This window comes from Furipterus horrens, unplaced genomic scaffold (assembly GCF_987537825.1).
Source record: "Furipterus horrens unplaced genomic scaffold, mFurHor1.1.pri manual_scaffold_11, whole genome shotgun sequence".
NCBI classification, from domain to species: Eukaryota; Metazoa; Chordata; class Mammalia; order Chiroptera; family Furipteridae; genus Furipterus; species Furipterus horrens.
Genome location: NW_028327181.1, coordinates 15,914,217 through 15,935,380, shown reverse-complemented (window position 1 = coordinate 15,935,380; position 21,164 = coordinate 15,914,217). Strand labels below are relative to the sequence as shown.

The 21,164-nt window shown below is 50.2% G+C and overlaps 1 protein-coding gene across 1 annotated transcript; it reads left to right on the top strand.

Annotated features, from left to right (window-relative positions):
- Nucleotides 1-4,254: 4,254 nt before the first annotated feature.
- On the top strand, nt 4,255-20,573 carry PES1 (pescadillo ribosomal biogenesis factor 1). The gene is made up of 15 exons (XM_090291714.1): nt 4,255-4,370; nt 7,546-7,625; nt 8,595-8,748; nt 10,372-10,481; nt 13,104-13,275; nt 13,365-13,454; nt 15,889-16,005; nt 16,121-16,195; nt 16,419-16,505; nt 16,670-16,800; nt 17,153-17,278; nt 17,413-17,597; nt 18,062-18,234; nt 18,380-18,541; nt 20,060-20,573. The coding sequence occupies exons 1-15, from the start codon at nt 4,347-4,349 to the stop codon at nt 20,159-20,161; spliced, it is 1,788 nt and encodes a 595-aa protein (XP_090147840.1). The 5' UTR covers nt 4,255-4,346; the 3' UTR covers nt 20,162-20,573.
- Nucleotides 20,574-21,164: the final 591 nt, after the last annotated feature.

Genomic DNA, 21,164 nt, shown 5'->3' with positions numbered 1-21,164 from the left:
AGCTACAACAGCGTGCAGTCATGCCCTGGGCCTTCACAGTCACTCACCACTCACTCACTGACTCACCCAGAGCAACTCCCAATCCTGTAACCTCCGTTCATGGTACGTGCCCTATAAACACGCACCTCTTTAAATCTTCTGTACCATATTTTTACTGTACCTTTTCTATGTTTAGGTGTGTTTAGATCACAAATATGTACTGTTATGTTACAGTTGCCTACAGTATTCAGTACAGTAAAATGCTATACAGATTTGTAGCCTAGGAGCAATAGGCTGTATCATATAACTTAGGTGTGTAGCACGCTGCACTATCTAGATGTGTGTAGTGCACTCTGTGATGTTCGCAGGACAACAATATCCAAACAAGCATTTCTCAGAAGGCATCCCTGTTGTTAAGTGACACGTGACTATACAGAGATGTGAGTCTGTTCACGGAAGTACTTTATACGTTTAAAATTAGACTGTCCAGCGTAGAAAGGCTGGGTGTGGCCCATCAGGGTAAGATTCTGGAGAAAGAAAGAGCCCAGCTGGAGGCCCAACTTCTGCAGATCCTTGGGTTCAGAACTCCAGAGAAGCCTCAGCAATTTGTGTACAATGGAGCTGCTTTAGTCCAGGAGAGGACTGCCCTGGCCCCCCAATCCTCTGCCTGTGGCGAGTGGTGAAAATGCTGGTTCCTGTTACCTTCTGGAGGGCAGCCTGGAAAAGGAGGCCATGGTCAGAGGCTCCCGATTGCCTAGCTTCTGGTGAGAAGCAGCTTCCTTTATGAGGGTCTCCTCTCATCCCTGAGGACTCAAGGGTAACTCAATGACCAGTGGGGAGGAGGTGCAGTTCCCATAGCCATTAGAAATAGAATGGCTGAGGGTGGACCAGGCTGTTTTACATAACACAGTAAGGGAAAGTTAAAAAAAAAAAAAAGATGACTAAGTCATTTGGATTAGGATTTTCATTTGGGAGTCTATAGCTAAGAAAGTAATAATTAGCTTGGAATGAGCAAGTTAAGTCTCCCTGTCCATGGATGAAGCCAGCTGCAGCATTAACAGGAAACATTACTTCTACCAAGATCATGTTACAGCTATAAACTGTCCCAATAACCATGTTATTGCAATGACTATTCCTTTTACTAAAAGATTTCCTTTTTTTCCCCTAAAAATCAAATTGGCTGTTAGAGATCATACTACTAAGAATGAAAGATAGCTGGAGGAGCTAAGTCACTGTGACATAAATAGCTTCAGGTAAGAAGTTTCTGGACTGAACAACATTCCACACCTATCTTGACTTTGTAATTTTCAAGGGAACAGGACTTTGGGTCCACTTTGATGTCCAGACCTGAAGCTGACCCTTCTCATGCAACTCTGCCTTGAGCCTATCAAAACATCTCTTGGTTTACATTTCACCTAACCCCACCCTTCCTCCAAAACTTTAATGCTCTTTCCCTTTGTGTGATCAAACCCCCCAAGTTCCCCTGCTGGGCAGTCTCCTGCATTGCAGTGGGTCAGCAAAGCTAACTTTGTCAGACTAAAAGATTTGTTCCTGAGGGTCTTAGGCTGACTGTGCTAGGATGTAGTCAAAGAAAGAATCCAAAAGAGAAAAATAAAATTGTATACATGAAGGTGGCATGAGAAGAATAGATATAACAATTACACGGCTACATGGTTATATATGGAATATCCATTTTATTAATTAAATTGTAAATATACAAAATTCTTATTTTAGAGCCCATTTAATGTAGAAAGATGTTCATAATTAATCTTAAGTTAAAAAAATTTCATAAGCAATATGTTGATTGCACCAAAAAAAAATCAGTAAATACAAACTTGTTAAGAAAGAAGGGGGAGAAAAAAAGGAAGAGAGTGGAAGAAGAGGAGAAAAAAAGAAAATCATTAGTCTCATAACTTAGAGAGTGATTCAAAAAGGGTGGTCTTTGGAGATCTGGGGGCCTCCAAGGCCCTTTTAAGGGGTCTGCTAGTTCAAATTACTTTCAAAAGCAATACTAGGACATTATTTGCCTTTTGCACTGGTGTCTATCAGGGCCCAGGGCCAAGTCAGAAACTATTTCTCAAAAGGTGTATAATTTCCTGTAGTGAGTGAATGGCAGGACTTTGCCACGGAATTCCAGAGTCCGGCATTGTGATTCTCCCACGAGGGCTTGTCAGAAGCCCCATACTGCATCTTTCCCAGCACCGACGCCAAAACCATAGGGTTGGCTGGATCTGATGGTCCAAGTGGGGCGCTCTTTGCTCTGCAACCAGGACTCCTGCAGAGCTCTTTCTTTGTCTTGGCTTGATCAACTTGAGACCAGTGTAACAGACCACTGTGATGTTCTGTGGGTAGTCCAATTGATCCAGATCTCTCCAGAGAAATAAAAATGCAGAGCGCCTTGGTAAAAAATTGTTAAGAATTTCAAGACAGCAACAGAGCGTTGGATCAACCAACGCAGGACTGCGGGCGACTGCCTAGGTCACATGCCTGTGACACTGGCCTTGCTCCTGTAATCCTTTCATGAAATAGCCACTACTGCCCTTTCAGATCCATTCCTCTGCTTTTGTCCAGTCATAACGGACTTCTGTCATTCTCTGAATCCCCCGAACATTTGCCTCTGGTTTGCATGGTCTGTCTCTGCTTTCTCTTTACCAGCCCCACTCCTCTTTGAAACACTCTCAGCCTTCTGCTGTGAACACCACATGCACCTGGTTATTCTCAAAGTCTTTGCCAGCTCACCTTCCCCTACCCAGCTTTCATTTCATTTTTCACTGTTTGTGGAGTCTTTGGGTTTTAATTTTATTTTAGCTTTCAAGTAGATAATAAAAATTACATTATTCTAAACAAGCATTGGCCAGTGATGTATTTACCTCTAAAGAGTAAGTTCTATCTATAACCATGGCCTTGGGGGGAGTCACATTCACAAGGACCTCAAATTTAAAATTTCGAGGCAAACTTCAAATGGAGTTTGGAGGCCTGAGGAAAAAAGAAATCACTTTAAAAATTTTTATCTACTTTAGAAACCACAACACTTTGATGTGAATATTTGTATAAATCTTGCAATTACCCTTTGAGGAACACAGTACAAAATTCATGTGTACATATTAAAAGCTCAACGTATTAAATATCGTCGTCGTCGTCGGCAGCCGTCTGTCTCGAGAGACGATGGTGTAGCTTCTTAAGATCTTGTCTATCTGCACCGCCGAGAATGGCTGTGCAGTCCGACTCGGGAGTGACACGGTATCTGTCTCCTCCCGTGTTGAATCGACATCTTGCGATGACGCTGGAGTGTCCTCTCCAGTGAAGCTGAAGCTACAGAGCCTGGGCAGGGTAATATGGAGGGTCTGCTGTTGCCCATGCAGCAGACCCCCCCTCTCTTCGCAGCTGAAGGGTCCAAGGGAAAGACGGAGTCAATACAGCTTGGCTTCAGGTGCGCCGCAGGAGTTGCCGGTGTTGACTACAACGTCAAACCGCCTTAGGGACTCCGGCTCCGGATTTTCTGTCGGGGTTTACTCCCTTAGCCTTTCCCCTGAAGAGGTATGCCGCAAGGCAGCGGAGGTTTTTTGGAGTCAGAGTTTTCCTTCTCTGATGTGCCCTGACTGGAAGATCGAACCAGCGACACTTAGCTCGCAGGCCGACGCTCAATCCACTGAGCCAAACCAGCCAGGGTTGTATTAAATATACCGTTAAAGTATTCTATGAGTTCTATAACTCTGCTTGGCCCTACATTTATTTTTCAACCTACCGCTAAGACTCAGAAAATACAAGTTGCCTCTGAGGTTTCTCTACCTCTGTACGGTAAAAGTCTGTTTTTGGTTTATTTTATCCCCACAACAGCGAAGGAACGGAAAACCCAACGCCTGGCGACGAACTGAACGTAACCTCAGTTAGTGCCCCTAGCGGCCGCTTTTCAGCCTCGAGTGCCCAGTTCCGACACCGCCTAGCAATCGTTACCATAACAACACAACGCGCTCACGCATCCAGAAGCGTGGCTGCTTTCTGCATCCCAGAAGTCCCTGCGCTACCTTTATGCCTTCCGCCCCCCTCGATCCCAACATGCAATGGGGTCAGAGGCTGCACGTTCGTCATCAGGATAATTATAGAAATGCCTGAATATTTTCCTTCGTTTAAACGCTAAAACTGTTTGTAATAGACTCATAGGTGGGAAAGAGCTCAAAAGAGCAGTCTTAGTGATTACTTTCCTCCTTAAATCTTGAAAAGGGAAGCCCCCATGTATTCCTAGACTCGCTCAGGCACCTTGTTGGGCAGCCTGCGGCGTTGGGACCTCGGAGCCTTAGGAAGGGCACGTGCGGGAGGAAGTAGCGCTGTCAGTCTCGCGGCGCTTATAGTCTCTTCAGCGTGGAGCCATGGGAGGCTTGGAGAAGAAGAAGGTGAGTTGGGGGAGACTCCAAGGCGAGGTGGCTAGGGGGTCTCAGGAGGTGAGAAAGAGGAGCGCGAAGGAGCCTGGGGACTGCGCCATTCCCCGGCCTTGGCCCCTCGTGGGTGCAAAAATGGGATCTACATGACGGGAGACAGCTGTGAGAAGGGGTCAGAGGGTGGGCGAGGAAGGCAGTACCTGTCCTGTGAAATCCAGGAAGGAACCCGGGAGTAGGGCCGTAAGAGGGTTGATAACCAAGTAGAGTTTTACCCCAAAAGCAGGCCTAGTTGAAAGACACCTGTTTACGGAGTAGAGTAATAAACTACGTAAAGTTCTCCATTACGTCGAATTCATCGTCTCAAAAACTTGTGATCCCGTTTTCTCTGGAACCAAGCCCTGCCTTGGACACTGGGGGATGGGGACGTAAACATCCAAGTGTGGTCGCTGATTTCCCCGAGTTCGTTTTCTATTTCTGGTGGGGAGGTGAACACTAAAATAACGAGGTAGAAACTCTGAACGGTTGTTAAATGTGCTGCGAATGAAGCAAACGAAGAATAAGGGTGAGGAATATGAAAGGATACTTAAGTTAATGTTTTCTTAGAAGGTTTCTCGGAGTCTAAACATTTAAGTTGAAAGCCAAAAACCAGAACACCTCGGATGGGCTCTGGGGCACAGGAGAGCTTATTGAACAAGCCTGTCAGGGGAAACTTAAGTACCAAGGCCCTTAGGTGGGAAAAGCTTGCTGTTGGCAAGGAAATGGAGGGACATCATGATTGCTGGGGTATAATAAACCAAGGGAAAAATGGCATCTGCTGAGATTGGGGTTGGATAGGGACAGATTTTGGAAGGCCTGTCAGCCACGAGTAGGAGCTTGGATTTTATTCTAAGTGCAGTAGGAGTCAGCTAAAGGGGGAGTGACATGATCGATTTTTCAAGGAGTTCTTGTTGCTGTGTGGAGAATCAGGTTGGTGTCATGAAAAGACTGGGGAAGGGATGAAGGTGATGACGATGTAGTTGCTTCAGGTGTTTCCTTTAGCTTGAATGTTTGTGTTTTTTGCCAGTTTGTGTTTAACACTGTTGAGCACCCAGTAAATACTAGTGTTTGGAACTGCAAAGATAGAAAATAGAAAATCTTTCTTTGTGGCACAGATGCAGATGTGTAAACAAATCGTGACAGTTTTAAAAACTGGGTTTTGCAGCTGTTTTGAGCCAGATAAGGTTTTGTTGTGAGGAGGGCTGTCCAGTGCACTATGGGATGTTTAGCAGCGTCCCTGACCTCTTAACCCACTAGATGCCAGTAGCACCCCAACAACCCAAAATGCCCACCCTCCCCCACACACACACACAATGGAGTAAAGTCACCCCAATAGAAAACACTTTTTAACGATGACAACATGCTGAGACAATTCGAAACTCATCTTTGCATGCCCAGGACTTGGCATGGGCCTGATAGACAATAAATGTCTGAAGGAAAGAATGAATGAAGGGTGTGTTTTGTGATTGTGTGTTATTCATAAACCCCTCGGGAAGCTACAGGTTCATCTCTTTAGAGGAACACCTGAACATTGAGGCCACTGGTATCTGACTCCAGAAGGAGATCATGTATCGGAAGGATTCCCTGGTGTTGGGTACAGTGCACTGCTACTCTTTATCAGGCAGACAGAGATGTGAGTGTCAGGCAGCTTCTTGGCATCATAGACATCCATATGGTTGCTCAAGACAATGTGCTCCTTGGGAGTAGGTAGAGACTAGGCCTTCTGTTTTGATTGCCCTGATAGCATCTAGCTTAGTGCTTGGAACATAGTAGAGGTCCTGTTATTGTCTGTTGAGTGAATGGGGAAGGGAGAAGCTTTGTCACTTAGAGCATGTATTCTCAACCAGGTGATATCGCCCCCAAAGGGAACAAAAATTAGTTGGTCGGTGGGGGAGGGGGGTGTGAGGGGTCTTAGATATTACAATGGTTTGTGGCCCTCTAAAGGACCACGTTACATAAACAGATCTACAGTATATCTGTGGTATTAACATTTCATGGGGCTGTAAGAGGGGGCAGTTAAGGATTTGGAAAAGATCTAAAAAGGCTTCTGCTGGTAGGGGGTGATTATAATGAAAGAAAGCTGAGTACACTCACTGGCTTAGTGGGTTAGCATTCAGGGTCTGGGCTCAGACCTAGGTTTGACTCCCAGCCCCAGCTTTTAAAAAGCTATGTGAGAGAATAGAGGAGAACCACGCAGTTTGCAGGTAGGAGAATTCCATGCAGTTTACAAGGAGGCTGGGAACTCCATGTGGTTCTGGATTAAGAGCCGGAGAGCATCGCAACACAGGAAAACCTCCCCAGTCAGGCTCGAATGATTGGGAGCTGCTGGTAAAACTGAACTGTGTCTGGGGAGTAGGAAGACTGTATCTCTGACTTTTCTAAAACTAGCCTGGTTTGGTAGGGGGAGGCAGAGCTATGTGTTTGTGGGTGTTTTAAAGAAAATAAGACTTAATGGTGGAAATCCACCAATAATCTTAAAAAATAAATAAATAAAAGCTGTGTGACTTGGGCAGTTTATTTTACTGAGGTATCTCCTCCCATGTGAAATGGGAGTGTTTCTTTTTTGTTTTTTTTTTAAATATTTTATTTATTTTTAGAGAGAGGAGAAGGAAGGGAGGGAGAAAGAGAGGGAGAGAAGCAGCATCAGTGTGTGGTTGCCTCTCGCGTACCCTGAACTGGGGACCTGGCCTGCAGCCCAGGCTTGTGCCCTGACTGGGAATTGAACCAATGACCCTTGGTTCACAGGCCAGCGCTCAATCCACTGAGCCATGCCAGCCAGGGCCTGAAATGGGAGTTTTAATGGCACCCCCCTCATAGTGTTGTGAGGATTAATGAAGTAATGTATGGAAATCGCTAATTATAAAGGCCAATACTTAGATCTACTACTAAGTACTTGGCACAGCACCGGATCCATAGCAACCTCACAGTCCCCAACACCATGAAGATGTTTGTGTCCTTTATGTTGACTACCGCCAGGACAGTGCAAGAGAGCTCACTCAGGTGGGTGGGCTCCCTCCCTACAGTGTTTCCTATCCCAGAAGCCTCTCAGCCATTTATCCAGAGCGATACTTGCCTCTGGCACGAGACATGCCCAGGTATTGATGATAGTCATTTCAATCATCGCTAACGGATAATTGTTTTCTTTCTGCCCAAGTACGAACGAGGCTCTGCCACCAACTACATCACCCGAAACAAAGCCCGGAAGAAGCTGCAACTGAGCCTGCCTGACTTCAGGTGAGGTTGGAAAGGAGTGGAATAGGGGGGCCTTGGGGGTGCTTGGGGAGTGAATCACACAAGGAAAACAACTGCATCTCTGTCTTCCCTGCGCTGCCACGCACTCCATCTGGAATTCTGATATTCCTCCTCTTTCTTGCCTGGCTGTGCTCTAGTAAGTTGTCTTTGCCAGATATGGTCTGTGGGGGAGCTGGAGGAGACCTGGGTGACACTGCCCTCGGTCATCAGAATAAGCCCACTGGTCAACACACTGCTGCTCTCTGTCTGGGTCTTTGTCACCCATCCCTCCCCCCTGGCAGAAGAGACCTTGGACCCTACAGCTAGGTGTTCTCAACTCCTTGTGAGTCAAAGCCAGACTCCTGCACAGCATGTAGACCCTGCCACGTAGCCCACTTTTAGTACTTCTGGTGTACCCTGCACTTTCCACCCTTACAGTCTTTGTCTTTTTCAGGATGCTCATCCCGCCTTTATTTATTTATTTATTTATTTATTTATGTATTTATTTATAAAGATTTTATTTAGTTTTAGAGAGAGGGGAAGAGAAACATCAGTGTGTGGTTGCCTCTCGTGCACCCCCAACTGGGGACCTGGCCCACACCCCAGGCATGTGTCCTGACTGAGAATCAAATGGTGACCCTGTGGTTTGCAGACCAGCACTCAGCCCCTGAGCCACACCAGCCAGGGCATCTTCCCACTTTTATATGGCTGAAATAAGGCCTTTCTTGACATATCTTGCTAAAAAGGGTACCAACTTCTGGCCCCTCTTAACATCCTGATTGTTTCCTCTCTGGTGCCTGTGACAGTCTGCAGTATGTGATTTTGGGGGAACTTGTGGTTGTTGGACTTCTCACTAGAATGTGAGTTCTGCATGGGCAGGCCCCCTGTTCCCTGTTCAGTGCTGTGTTGCAGGCCCAATGTGGCCAGTGCTCAGCATGTTTACTGACGGAAGGAATGGCCTTTATCTTCCAGGCGACTGTGCATCCTGAAGGGCATTTATCCCCATGAACCCAAACATAAGAAGAAAGTTAACAAAGGCTCCACGGCAGCCCGTACTTTTTATCTTATCAAAGATATCAAGTTCCTCCTCCATGAACCCATCGTCAACAAGTTCCGGGAATACAAGGTGAGGCCCAGGTCTAGGGTCTGTGTGGGTGGGCCATCAGAGCTAACTGTTACCTCGGGCAGGTGGTTTGGTCTCTCTGAGCAGACCTGTATAAAGGGTGACATAATTCTGCCTAAAAGGAGTGTCGTGAGGGTTGACTGAGATCGCATGTGAAAATTATTTGCACAGAACCTGGCAAATGATTAATGCTTTACCTGTTGTACTTTTCCCCTGGTTCTTTTGAAAACGAGTGAATTTATTGCCTCTGAGACAAAGATAGTGCTATTTCAGGGGCTCTCAGGTATGTTCTCTGCCCCAGAACACCGCTGCTATTCAGATTCTTTCTGGAATTGCTCACAGAAGACCAAGCTTTTCATTCCACAAATAGAAACCATTAAATGATCAAATTCCACAGGTAAAGTAGAAATCTGTCCATACCAAATGCAAATAATTGAATAGTAGCTGTTACTGAAGCCTTTGCCAAACAGCAGCGCCTGGCTGAGGCTCTTGGTGGGATGGGTGGGGTGCCACCTAGTGGCCACAGCTAGCTGCTGGCCCTCTTGTCCAACCGAGTCCTCTGAGATGAGTGGCCGGCCCTGTTTTGCTTCTGGATTTTAAAACTACAGTCGTGGTCACTAAGAATGCGTTTCTCAGAACATAGGCCCATTGTTAGGTGATTTCATCATTGTGTGAAATCATAGTGCACACTTACAGTTCTAAGTGGTATGGAGTAGCCTGTTGCTCCTAGGCTACAAACCTGTACAGTGTATTGCCGTGCAAAAAATGCGGTATTAAATCAAGCTCGAGAGAAGATGATGCAATATACAGACACAGTAAACTTGAGATGTATGAGGCAGCTGCCAGCATAACAAGGCATACTGTTGTATAGCAAACTTTTTTTATAAGTAGAAAAAAGTACACTCTAACAATAAAAAGTATAGTGTAGTAAACACATAAACCAGTAGCACAGTCATTTATTATCATTGTCAAGTAATATGTAATTTACGTAGTGTACTGTACTTTTATGAGGCTGGCAATGCAGTAGATTTGTTTATACCAGTATCACCACAGACGCATGAGTAATGCACTGTGCTACAGTGTTATGATGGCAATGATATCAATAGGTGATAGGAATTTTTCAGCTCCATTATAATTTATGGGACCACTGTTGTATATACAGTCTGTCCACTGAAATGTCATATGAGTTCTGCTCGTCAGTTACTGGGGGATCAGTTGTTTTTCTTTTAAAGATTTCATTTAATGGTTTTTTAGAGAGAATGGAAGGGAGGGAGAAAGGGAGAGAAACATTGATGTGTAAGAGAGACATCAGTTAGTTGCCTCTCACATGCAGGCCTGCAGCCCAGGCATGTGCTCTGCCAGGAGTCAAACCAGCAACCTTTCACTTTGCAGGACAATACTCAACCAACTGAGCCACGCTGGTCAGGGCTTAGGGGTGTGTGTATCTGTTTTAATGTTTCTTAGGGCTGGCTGTTTTGCAAATCCTGAGCTGAGAGAGCAGATGGCTCAATCAGACAGCTTCAGGAGGCCTTGAGAATATTCCTACCCCACATATCCCTCCTCTGCAGAAGAGGAGTCTCCAGGAACCTTTGGCCCTGCCATCAGCTGTCTTTTCCTCTCTTCTAGGTGTTTGTCCGCAAGCTCCGGAAAGCCTATGGGAAGAGCGAATGGAACACCGTGGAGCGTCTGAAGGACAACAAGCCCCACTACAAGCTTGACCACATTGTCAAGGAGCGGTGAGTTGGGGGCTCAGTCTTAGCACTGGAGATACAGTGGGGAACAAGACCAAGGCCCTGCCCAAGCTGCTGGCATCCTGTTGGAGGAAGCAGACCAGAAACCAAACTGCCACATTTCTGTAATGATTGCAAGTCATAATGAGTCCATGAGGGATGCTAACTATGTGCAGGGAACTAGGGGCACATGCTAGTTACAGGCTTGTCAGAGGCGGTATCGCTGAGGAGAGAAGATTGAGACAGTCAGGGGAAGCACAGTCTAAGCAGAGGCAACAGCAAGTGCAAAGGCCCTGGGGTAAGAGAGAGCCAGAGTTCTGGGGAGTGCACACCAGGTACATGGCCTGACCTGGAGCATATGGCTGGACACCTGATCTTAACCATTCCTTGCCCAGCCTTCTCAGCAGTCCCATTCATTCATTGTCTGAATCAGTGGTTCTTAACCAGGGTTAACAATGACTTAGATGGGAGGGTCTACTAGTGTTGAATGGGTAGAGGCCAAGGATACTGCTAAATGCACCACAGTGCATAGGACAGTCCCTACAACACATAACAACCGGGCCCAGAATAGTAATAGTGGTAAGATTCAGGAACTTTGGGGTAAATGAATGTCTATCCTCTCTAGGGGTCTGATGGCCAGGGAACACTTAGCTTCAGGCTAAATGGACTTGGCTTCACTGAGCCAGCCCAGCCATGGGCTAATGTGGGAAGAGCCTTGACCTAGGAGCGCGACAGCTGGTGGTCTCACCCCAGCCTCACAGCCCATGAGCTTTGTGGCCCGAGAACAGCTTCTGCTCTGAGCAAGTCCTCCCCCATGACAGAGAGATGACCATAGCCCCTGTCCTGACTGTGACACAGCTGTTGTGTGGAACAAATGAAAAATGCACAAGAAAAAGCAAGTGTCTGGAGTCATGCACACACCAGGTGCCAGTGTGGCTGTGGTGTTTACATTCCATGTCACTCCTTCCTTGCACTCCCATCTCCTTAGCCTTGGTTAAGAAAGAAGCAGGTGGAGCCCTGGCTGCTGTGGCTCGGTGGATTGAACATCGGCCTGCAAGCCAAGTGTTGCTGATTCGATTCCCAGTCAGGGCACATGAGTAGGTTGCACGTCAGGTCCCCAATTGGGGGCGCGAGTGAGAAGCAACCACACAGTAATGTTTTGTTCCCTCTCTTTCTCCTTTCCCCTCTCTACAAATAAATAAATAAATAAACAAATTTTTTTAAAATTGTTAAAATGATAAATTTTAAAAAAGAAAAAAGAAAGAAAGAAGCAGGTGGCTTAGAAATGGTGCTCTTTCTACAAAGGGCCTGGGTTGGTGGGCTTGTCTGGGAGGTAGAGAGCGAGGGACCTCCGAGGTACCAGAGAGGGCCAGTCGAGGCTCTGGTCTCTGCACCAGGAAACCAGATGGATCTCTTGTTGTCTTGCTTAAAGTCCCTGCAGCCTTTCTTCCATCTTGGTCTGGGTTTGAAGACCTGGCAGGCTCCTCTTGACTCGTTTTCAATGCGTGATGCCATGTAGGGCTGAAAGGACTTGGGCCGTCTCTGGTCCTGTGGCTTTCAGAGAGTCCCTTTTTGAAGCAACAGAACCCTTTCCGCAAAAGGAAGCTTCCTGGAAGGCACTGTGGATGCCAGAGGCTTTAATAGCTGCTCTCGCTGAGAGAGGGAGACTTGAAGCCTTGTCTGTCCACTTGTCCCCGGATATTCCCAAGAAGCTGCAAGAGCCCAGTTCAGTTTTTCTTTTTCTTTTTTCCTGTGAAGATTTTATTTATTTTTAGAGAGAGGGAAAGGAAGGGAGAAAAAGAGGGAGAGAAACATCCATGTGTGAGAGAAACATCGATCGTTGCCTCTCGTATGCCCCCAACTGGGGACCTGGCCTGCAACCCAGGCATGTACCGTGGCTGAGAATCGAACCAGCAAGCCTTAGGTTCAAAAGTCAGCACTCAATGCACAGAGACATACCAGCCAGGGCAAGAGCCCAGTTTTAAACCAACAGTCTGATCCAGTATTGTCATTTTCCAAATGAAACCACTGGGATTGAGCAAAACAAAGTGAACCATCCTGGGTCACAGCTGGGGCAGGAATTCGGGTGTCAATACTCATACTTCAGTGTCCTCTCCATGACCCACACCTCCATCCCTCAATGGGGCAGCCACACAGAGTGGATCCTGCCAAGAAGTCTTGTTCCCATTGGCTTCCTGATTTACCACAGGATTTTTGGAAGTACTTTATTGCTTTGGCTGTGCCTTGCCAGGACCCATTTCCAGCATCCTTATTGTCTGGTTCTAATTGGTTCTGTAAACCTGATCAGAAGTTTCCACCTTGAAAAAGAGAGAGCCATGGACTCAGTCTGCCCTCTTTGGCCACAACATATGGAAGTGGGTCAAGGCCAAGTCCTGGGTTTGCAGTGGGTGTCCTGGGGACCCCGTCCAGATCTCTCTGATTCTCAGGGCTAAGTGGGCATGTTTTGGTTCCATGGTTCCTCCCAAAAGGAAGCTGGCACTGCCAGGTCCCTGGGCACTGCCTGAGTCTATGGCCAGGAGGTGGCAGTGGCAAGGCCTGGCTTGGGGAGTGGGTCCTCCAGAGTGGCTCATAACTGAATCTACAAGTACTGCCCTTCTGGCCACGCAGGTACCCCACGTTCATAGACGCTCTTCGGGACCTGGACGACGCCCTCTCAATGTGCTTTCTCTTCTCCACTTTCCCCCGGACCGGCAAGTGCCACGTGCAGACCATTCAGCTGTGCCGCAGGCTCACTGTGGAGTTCATGCACTATGTCATCACCGCTCGGGCCCTGCGCAAGGTGAGCTCAGGGCAACCTGGCAGGGCCCCACCTGCTTTCTCCCTCACCGTCCCCTTGGTTTTCACCATGCTTTCCCCTCCTACCCCCAGGTCTTCCTGTCCATCAAAGGCATTTACTACCAGGCCGAGGTGTTGGGGCAGCCCATTGTGTGGATCACACCCTATGCCTTCTCCCACGACGTGAGTGTGCCCATGGGAGGGGCTTGTGCTGGGCTGCTCTTCCTCTGGCTCCTAGGCAGATAAGGGCGTGAGCACAGAGGGGGCTTTGCTGTCCTGCAAAGTCCAGCATGTGCTGGGTTCCTAAGTGTTGGCTGGGGGTGTGGGGTCAGGTGAGGAATGTGCTACACAGCATCATAATAAGCACCTGAGCCAGCCTGGCTCCAGTGTCCCCCAGTTGGTTGATCTTGAACATGTTCCTTCACCTCTGTGCCTCAGTTTATAACATGCTTTCACTTTCTAAGCATTGTTGTGAGGATTAAGAAAAGTATATTTTAAAGTGCCCTTTGAAGAGCTGAATGAAAATGAGTGGCCGTGGGGATCTGGACAGTGGCCACACACAGCCCTCCTCTCCAACCCACAGGAGTCCTCATCCTGCTCTGTTGCTGGCAGCCGCCAGACCTTGGGCAAGCTGCTTTGCTTAACTCCAGCTTCCTCCACTGCCATCCCCCACATAGGGCTGGGGGGCTGGGGACATTGGGGAGGGTGAACACAAGGGGAGCATTTAGTTAGTGTGGCACTACTTCTTATCTGCCTTCTTTTAGACTGAGGATTTCCAGCAGGGATCCATGGAGAGAAATCCTGGTTTTGCCTCCGTATGGGAGCATCATTAGCCTGTAGTCTCCACAGCGTCTCAGCCAGCCACAGTCTCTGGCTCGTCATTCTGTGGGCCTGCATTTGGCCCAGTTTCCTGCTTGTGCATTGGCGCCCTCAGTGGAGAGCAGATGCACCAGCCTGACTGGACAGTGGGCTTGCTGCCAGGCTATCAGGTGCTCCAGGGCAAAGCCAGGGTCTGGGCTCCTCTGCTTTCCCCTCGGCTGTTGGGGGTTCTAAGGGCCAGAACCAGTCTGAGTGCAGAGCAGCAGTGATGTTTGGTGCAGGCTGCAGTCTCTGTGGGTGAGAGGCCGGCTTGGCCCTTGGCAGTTCCTGCTCCCACGCCTTGGGACCGGCTTGTGTGCCAGAACCCGTGGGTCTTTACTCTTCCCTCTTCTGTCCCTCCTTTCCTCCTCCTTCCTTCCGGCCTTCTCCGTCCTTCCTCTCTGGCCCTCCTGCTCCTTCCTCCTCTCTGATGTCCCACCCCCGTGCTGTTCAGGCCGGGCTTTGTGTGTGCTCCGGGGGTGAATAGGGCGCTGTGGAGACCGGCCTCCACGCAGCTGGCCTGGGGGAAGGGGACCACCACCTGTTGCTCCTTCCTCCCTAAGCAGCTCACTGCCGCTGCTGCCTCTCAGCAGGAGGATGGAGGACCGGTACTGGGCTGTAGGTGAGGCCCTAATGGGCCCCCTCCCCTTAGTGACGGTGCTGGACCCCTCAAAGTAGGACCCAGGCAGGCGGGGGAAACCACACTCAACACTGCATTGTAGGAAATGGACTTGGTGCTCAGAGGCTCACCAGACACATCAGGGGTCCTGCGGATGCTTTCGGGAGGACAGAGGTGTGAGTGTGGGCACAGGTGGGGCACCTCTTGGTCCCTGTCCCCCATAGCCAGGTCACTGCCTGCTGGCAGGATGGAGGGTCACAGGCACGGCCAGCACAGAAGGGCTGTTGTTGGCACATCCCCCTGTCCAGGTCCCGGGGTCAGCAGGGCTGGGCTAGCCTCCCTGGTTGTGAGGGACAATGCCGCTCAAGTCAAGGTGCTTTGATTTGGCTCTCAGATCCTGGCCCTGTTTTGCTTGATTGTTTCAAGGGCCAAGATGAGCCCTTTCCTGTCCCGTTTGCAGGGTGGGCAGCTCACGAGGGTAGCTCTGTGCCCTTGCCTTGGCAAGCAGCTTCTCTGCCCGCCATTTTTCCAGAGCTCCCTGGGGCTGAGTCAGGCAGTTGCCCTAACCTGTTGTGTATCCTCGGGTCCTGCCTCTGTTTCTCGTTCGGTCTGACGCCGCGTCACTCAGTTCTGAGTATCTGTCCCAAGGCTCCTGCCAAAACCTGGGCCAACAGTGGTGCTAGGCTCTGGGAATATTGTCCCCTGGGCACTTGTGCGCTAGTCCCAGAGAAGACATTAAACAGATTGTGGAGTGGGTAATGGAGAAGACGTGAGCTCTTGACCAGACTGGTCAGGGAAGGCGGCCTCTGCAAGGACAGAAGTCTGAGCGTGGAGTCGGGGGTGTGGGGGTTTGCCTGCCAGTCCTGGGAGCAGAGTGACAAAGGCTTCCTTTTGCTCCCTTCTAGCTCCTCCTATATGGTTGGGATCTGGCACCGGCCTCCAGGACACCCCTAACCCTTGGGACCCCTATTCAGAGCCTCACTGGTACCCAGAATGCTCCTGGGTGGGGACACGCCATACAGCCCCTTTCTGTGGGGCAGAATCTCAAGGCAGGGCTGCCCTGGAGGAGTTCTTCACCTTGCATGGGTTGTCATTGTCATCTTTGTACCTATCCTGCTGATGTGCCTCCTCTGCCCCCAGCACCCAACAGACGTGGACTACAGGGTCATGGCCACCTTCACCGAATTCTACACCACCCTGCTGGGCTTCGTCAACTTCCGCCTCTACCAGTCACTCAACCTGCACTACCCACCCAAGGTAAGGCCCAGCCCCGCGCCTCCCTCTCCCTGTGCAGGGGCCACCACCCTTCTCTCCCCACATGGAGGCGGGGGCCGTGGGCAGCCTCTTCTTCTGACCTTCCCCTGCCTCCTAGCTCGAGGGTCAGGCCCACCCAGAAGTGAAGGCCCATGAGGACAGCTATGCATTGGACTCTGAGAGTTCTATGGAGGTGAGAGAAGCTTCCAGAGCACCGGCCCTGCATCCCCCAGAAGGGTGGTCCTTGGCCTGGGGTTGGTCATGGCTATATATGTGGTTTCAGGGCTTCCCTCAGAACCCAAACCCACTGATGTCCCAGGACTGTCACTGCTACCCCTCCCCTCCCTTGGCCACCCCCTCATTTAAAGCCCCCCACCTGCAAGCAGCAGCCCTGCAGCCCTGCTTCTTTTCTGCAGAAACTGGCAGCCCTCAGCGCCAGTCTGGCCCGTGTGGTGGTACCTGCAGAGGAGGAACCTGAGGTGGACGAGTTCCCGGCTGATGGGGTGAGCACTGTGCTGCCTCCCACCAGGAGCAGGCAGGGCAGGGGCCTTGGGACCAGGGGATCCAGGAGGAAGCTGGGGTGGAGGGTGGTCCATCTCTAATGCCTGCCCTGCATCGGGGGTGTGGGCAGGCCTGACAGCTCGAGGCCCGGGCCATTTCTCTGTAGGAGATGGCGGCCCACGAGGAGGACCGCAGGAAGGAGCTGGAGGCGCAGGAGAAGCAGAAGAAACTCTTTGAGGGCCTGAAGTTCTTCCTGAACCGTGAGGTGCCCCGCGAGGCCCTGGCTTTCATCATCAGGTAGGGAGGTCAGGGATGCTGGCCCTGCCACACTCTGGGCGGGGTCTTACCCGGCACAGGGCAGCCGGGGACGCCCACCGGAAACTTCAGGATGGTGTCAGTATCCACTTCTTAGGGTGTTGTGAGGCTTCAGCACAGTGGTGCTTGGGAGGTGCTCAGTGTTCCCCAAGCACACGGCAGTGTTCATCGGGGTGCAGCTGGCATCACCCTCTCACCAGCTCAGGGCACATGGGGGATCCTGGGGTGAGGAGGGGACACTTGTGTCCCAGGAGGGGGAGTTGGGGGCCAGTAGGCCCCAGGGTAGGCACCTCATGCCTGAATACTTTCTCATGGGCTCCCCTTGTGCCTGTAGGAGTTTGGGGGGGGACGTGTCCTGGGACAAGTCTTTGTGCATCGGGGCCACCTATGGTGTCACAGACTCCTGCATCACCCATCAGATTGTTGACCGGCCCGGACAGCAGACGCCTGTCATCGGCAGGTAGGCCCCCAGAGCCCTCCTCTCCCGCTGCCTGTTTGGGGTTCTGAGTGCAGAGGTCTGTCTCAAGGCCTCTGTGGATGCAGTGGGGCCTCGGGTGGCCTCCATGACCCCTTTCTGCCGCCACTCTGTGCCAGGTACTACGTGCAGCCGCAGTGGGTGTTTGACTCAGTGAATGCCCGCCTCCTCCTCCCTGTGGCAGACTACTTCCCCGGGGTGCAGCTGCCCCCGCACCTCTCGCCCTTCGTGACGGAGAAGGAAGGAGATTACATGCCCCCAGAGAAGCTGAAGCTGCTGGCCCTGCAGCGGGGAGAACACCCAGGTGAGTGGGAGGGGCGGGGCAGGGTGTGCAGGCGCTTCCGTGTTGGTCTTTGCCTCCTGGGCCTCAGTTGGCTCTTTCCCTTCTTGACTACAAAGGTGGCAAGCTCCAGAGAGCAGGGGAGCAGGGGCACAAGACCCTTTAGACTCACCTTCGGGCTAAGGGTTAGGAGAAGAGAATACCCGTGTCCTGTAATCAGGTGTTCTGGTTGTTCAGAGTAACTGAGCAGAATGGTTTACATAGGAGGCAGGCATGGCTCAGGAGTCAGGAGGAGGGCCTGGAGTTTCCTCTGACGGCAGCTGGGACTGGAGTAGAGGTGCCAGACTGGGGCATGGTTGTGACAGTCCTGCACTGCCTTTGGAGTGTCCCCAGTGCTGAGGGGGGTGGGGTCTGGTCCCAGTTCTTGCCCAGCCAGGGAAAGAGCAGGCTCCCAGGGCATTCAGAATTCTGTCATCGGCTGTTTATAGGACATTGGAATGAATCCGAAGAGGAGGAAGAAGAGGAAGAGGAGGAAGACAATGATGGTGATGGTGATGAAGAGGGAGAAAATGAAGAGGAAGAAGATGATGTGGAGGCTGGTTCAGAAAAGGAGGAGGAGGCCCGACTGACTGCCCTGGAGGAGCAGAAGATGGAGGGGAAGGTACTGAGGGGCTCATTGGGACATGACCTGGGGAGCAACCCACTGGCCATCTTGGTGCCAGCCCTGGCCCAGAAGGGCAAGAGCCAGGGGATTGGTGGGGTGGCTGTGGGGACCTGTGTTCACGAGCATCGACTTGTGTTCCCAGAAGCCCAGGGTGATGGCAGGCACTGTGAAGCTGGAGGACAAGCAGCGGCTGGCCCAAGAGGAGGAGAGTGAGGCCAAGCGCCTAGCCATCATGATGATGAAGAAGCGGGAGAAGTACCTCTACAACAAGATCATGTTTGGCAAGAGGCGCAAAATCCGTGAGGTGAGTTCCTGCCATCTGCCAGCTGTGGCCACATAGGTGACCTTTGAGGCCAGCTGGCTCTTCTCTGGGCAGACTGGGCTCTCTCATAGCCTTTTTCTGAGGTTGCCCGCCTAGCCTCTGAGGCCCTCGCCAGGCCTGCGTGGCATCTTGGTGTCAGGCACTCTCAGCTGGGCTCTCTTCAGGGCTTTGGTCTCCTTCCTGCCCCTGGCTGTTTCTGAATCTGCTGGGGTCTGGGGACAGATCTTCCCTAAGAGACCTGGTCTGCTTTTATGAAGTACTATGTAACATAAATGTCTAAAGCAGAGGGGTCTTTGGGAAGTTTTGGTTAAGCTTCTGTTTTGTTTCTTTTCACAAAGTCACATATGCTCATTGTAAAACCAAACAAAAATTAAAAGTAAAAGTTCTGTGTATGTCTTTAACTTTATTATAGATGGCGTGTAAGTGGCTTGCAGTCCTGCCCTTGGGGTGACCTATAGTAACAGCCCCCCACATTTCTTTTGTGCATGTAGTAACTGACATTATTTTTGGAGGTCAGGCTACATACAGGGTGGGGCAAAAGTAGGTTTACAGTTGTGAGTACACAAAAGTTTATTTTTTTATTATTAATTATTGTATTATTTTCCATACGAACAACTGTAAGCCTACTTTTGTCATACCCTGTATAGATTGTTTTGCAGTGTTTTTATTTAACCATACTATACTATGAGCTTTATATAATACATCAGCTGTTCCTTGCTGATAGGATTATATTGTTTTACGTTTTTAGAAAACACCCTTGAGCTGTCTTTGCCTGCTTCCCAACATCTCTATAGGATTAATTCTCAGGAACGTAATTGCCAGGTTGAAAGGTCTACCCCTTTTGTAACAGACATTGCCAGATGGCCCTGGGGGAAAGACTCTTTCAACTTGACCCCCTCTGAATATCTCCTAGTAAACGCTTGAATGTTACCCAGCTTTCTCAAAGGGAAGGGTAAATGGGGCAGTTGCCTTCAGTTCTGGGAGCCAGGGATCCTCCTAACTTGCTGTGGGCCCATAAAATAATAGTTTTGTTTCTTTTTTCCTAAAAGTAATTTACATGTGTGCTAAATTTTTTAAATCTTTTCCAATTTTATTTATTTATTATTTATAGAGAGAAGGGAAAGGAGAAAGAGAGGGAGAGAAACATCACTATGTGGTTGCCTCTCACGCGCCCCCAGCTGGGGACCTGACGTGCAGCCTAGTCATGTGCCCTGACTGGGAATCGAACCAGCGACACTTGGTTCGCAGGCCGACGCTCAATCCACTGAGCCACAGCAGCCAGGGCTTCCATAAAAATAATAGTTTTAAAGGCAAAAGTGCGGGCTTGTTTCCTCACCTGAGGTTGTTCAAATAGATTTGTTTTTCCCCATGGTAATTGCCTATTAACTTTTCTGGAAGCTCTGCTTTTAGGGTGTGGCCCCGAGTAGAAGAAAGGGGGAGTCTCCTTCCCTGCTCACTTCCCCCCTCATCACAGTTAATTTCCCCTCTTTTCCCTCATAGGCCAACAAACTGGCGGAGAAGCGGAAAGCCCACGATGAGGCCATGAGGTCTAAGAAGAAGGCCAAGAAGGCAAGGCCAGGGTCAATGGCAGGACCCTCCTGATGGGCCAGGCCAGCCCTGGGCAGCTGGACTTCACACAGGCAGGCGACAGGACCCAGGCTTGGTGGCAGACCAGAGTCCCAGAGTCTCTTCTGTTTTCGTTCCCCTGCTCCCCTTGCTGGCCCTGGCGTCCTCTCATGTTCTTTGGCTGGGCTCCTGGGCAGCCCTGGCCTCCTTGGATGGAGCTCTGGCAGAGGAGAGGTGTCTATTCCCAGCTCAGCTGTATCTCCTAGAAGTCAGCAACTTGGGGAGCAGGACCCCACCAGCCCTTCACTAGCTGCTCCCGTTCACCGTGGCTTTTACAGTTCCCCGCACTCACGTGGTTAGTTACACCCAGGATTCTCCCAGTTCTGTGATGGGGGGAGGGTAGAGAAGCATTTGTTATTAAATGGCTGGAGTTTTGCAGCCAATTGAATTCTGTGTTCATGAGCCTTCTTGAGGTTAGAGAAGGGCCACCTGCCTAGTGCCCTGTGCTCCATGCTGGAGAAGCCTGGGTATTTCCAGAGAAGGGCCTGGTCACTGATCAGAGTTCTCTGGATGTCCACGGTTGCCAGAAGGTAGGTGCAGAGGTCTGCCCTTAGTGCACAGGCCAGCCTCCTTACTTTCCAGACTGTGAACCTGCTTCCTTGTGTGTAAATTAGGAGTAGAAATTTGGGAACCTGCTTCCCAGGGATGTGGGGAGATACTTAGTTATGCAAACTCAGTAGTGTCAGGTGTCCAATAAAGTGCTCAGTAAACCAACTGTGGTTGTCATTACTTCCTGCTTGAGTCAGCCCAGAAGGCAAGAGCCAGTGCCTGAAGGATCTTCAGGGCCTGCGTTGAGGGAAAAGCTTTGCCTTGTGGGCTCCTGGGCAGAATTAACGAGTGAGCACCAGTATGGACAATGCAGCAGCCTGACCTGCTACGCTTGCTGGGCCATCCCTTCAGCTTCCCACCCAGCCTTGACAGTGCCTCATGGAAGAGCCAGGGCCAGAACTGGGCCCAGAGTGGTCACAACCCCTCCCAG

Coding starts and splice junctions, on each gene's coding strand:
- PES1 (XM_090291714.1), top strand. CDS start 4,347: ATGGGAGGCTTGGAGAAGAAGAAG. Junction 13,455..15,888: donor CCTATGCCTTCTCCCACGAC/GTGAGTGTGCCC, acceptor CTCTGCCCCCAG/CACCCAACAGACGTGGACTA. Junction 18,542..20,059: donor AGAGGCGCAAAATCCGTGAG/GTGAGTTCCTGC, acceptor TTTCCCTCATAG/GCCAACAAACTGGCGGAGAA.